The 1,924-nt window shown below is 34.8% G+C and overlaps 1 protein-coding gene across 3 annotated transcripts in view; it reads left to right on the top strand.

The window, feature by feature from the left end:
- The window catches only part of DIAPH2 (diaphanous related formin 2), a 226,087-nt gene that overhangs the window by 24,884 nt on the left and 199,279 nt on the right, over positions 1-1,924 (top strand). For all 3 annotated transcript variants that reach the window (XM_035898413.1, XM_035898420.1, XM_035898426.1), the window contains exon 14: positions 204-308. In XM_035898413.1, the coding sequence (XP_035754306.1) occupies positions 204-308 (105 nt within the window). The remainder of the gene's footprint in view (positions 1-203; positions 309-1,924) is intronic.

The raw sequence follows: 1,924 nt of genomic DNA, 5'->3' as shown, positions 1-1,924 counted from the left end.
GGATCTGAGTGGTTCTGTGTCATGACTTATTGATGAAAGAAATTACGTGGTACTAGAAGAACACATCCTGGAAAAATAGGGTTTTTTACAACTTAAAAGTGCATTTATTCCTCTAGTTGTTATATTGTTCAAAGAATTCGTGAAAGTATAATATCTAATGTGGACAAATGGACAAACGCTTCTGTGTTGGTTAATCATTACAGTTTGATGAAGAGTTCACAGCTCGACAAGAGGCACAAGCGGACCTTCAGAAACGAGAAGAAAAAATCAAAGAACTCGAATCAGAAATCAAACAGCTACGAACCCAGGTAATAAAACTAAAACATGGTAAATTCCACAGCTGAATATGTAAATACTTTTTTTTTTTTTTTAAAGAATTGAAAAGAAATTGCCCAGGAGTGCATTGTCTCTATGGAGTTTGAAATATATGTTGTATTGATTTTTTTTTTTTTTTTTTTAAGATTTTATTTTCAGCCAGCATAAACCACTAAGGATAGTTAATGGAGATAACACTTTTTCAAATAGCAGTAAATTCAACATCTGTCACAGATATTTGCTTTATTGAAGAAAAAATTTCCTTAGGCTATGAAAAATTTGAATCCAGCCTGAGGTTTTTTTTCTCCCAGTAATTGTTTATGCTTTAACATCACTACTTCTGTATGTTTTGCGGAAGTGTTTGTTTTGGAAGGCTTTTATACTTGAATTGCAAAGGTGGGAATCATGATAGCTGTGCGTGCACAATATCCATACCTTTCAGCATGTGCATGCAAGTGATAACATTTTTTTTTTTGTACTCTGGGTATCAGACTGTAGCCATTTCTAAAATTAATATTACACTAGTTTTATACAGTTCCGTAGGTAAATACAAAAAAAAAGCAAGACCTTGTGAAAGCGGAAGGTGATACTTAATTTCAGCAAAGCTGATTTTACTTGCATTCGTTTCCTTGTGAATTTTGCTCATGAGCACCAAGACTGTATCTCCAAGTGATCTGTCCCAGATCACTACTGAAGCAGACAGAACAAGAAATGCTGCTTGTTGACCCCTCACAATACCTCTTGGGTTTCTTTTGATTAATGACAACGACTTGGGTATTAGACAGGTCTTTTATAACCTTTAGGAACCAACAGATACTATGGTTTGATGTTTTTGCCTTAACCTGGCTTATTTCCTAGTCCTTCAATGCTAGGCAAGGTCTGCCTGTTGCCTATTTCCCTCATTGTGGATATCTGAATGTCTATGGTCTCACTTCTTATCTGGATAATAAGAGGAGGAATAGCATGTGATGGGCTATAACCTGGTTGCCATCATCCTGCTTTCAGGATGCTGGTCTTCTGCTGGCAAGCTGTCTGTGCTATATCCTGGCCTTCTCATCTTAATGTGAGCACGGTACATTGCATTTAGCAGTTGGATTGCTGTTCATTATGTCCTTTGCTATCAGTACAAGTCATTCTTGTAACCTGTGTTGTCTTATGGTTTCTTATTCTTTTTTTCACACACAGACACCTCTGTTCATAGTTCATTCTTACCAATTTTAATGTTCGTTTCAAATATCTACAAGACAGTGTTACACTTGAAATTTGGCAGTCTGTTTTAATGAATTCTGCACCAATTATTGCATTACAACTTGTGTAGTAGTTTGTGGGCCAAAGAAACACATGCCTTGTGCAAAGCCAAAAAGTTATTTTTAGTCTAATTAATTATTAATCATGTTATATCGATACTAACACAATTTAGATTATCCAGACATTACGGCTCATTAACAATCGTGGTACCATTAAAAGTGATACACATTAACTTTCTAGTATCTATGCCTTTTTTTCTCTGGTATTATGGCATTTATTTTTAGATGCACTGAGATTTTTCTCAGCTTTTTTTTTTTTTTTTTAACAAACTCTTGCTTTAATCTAGAAACAGCAAATAATT

Source organism: Egretta garzetta, unplaced genomic scaffold (genome assembly GCF_000687185.1).
Source record: "Egretta garzetta isolate BGI_Z169 unplaced genomic scaffold, ASM68718v1 scaffold220, whole genome shotgun sequence".
NCBI classification, from domain to species: domain Eukaryota; kingdom Metazoa; phylum Chordata; class Aves; order Pelecaniformes; family Ardeidae; genus Egretta; species Egretta garzetta.
This window is presented reverse-complemented; position numbering and strand designations above follow the sequence as displayed.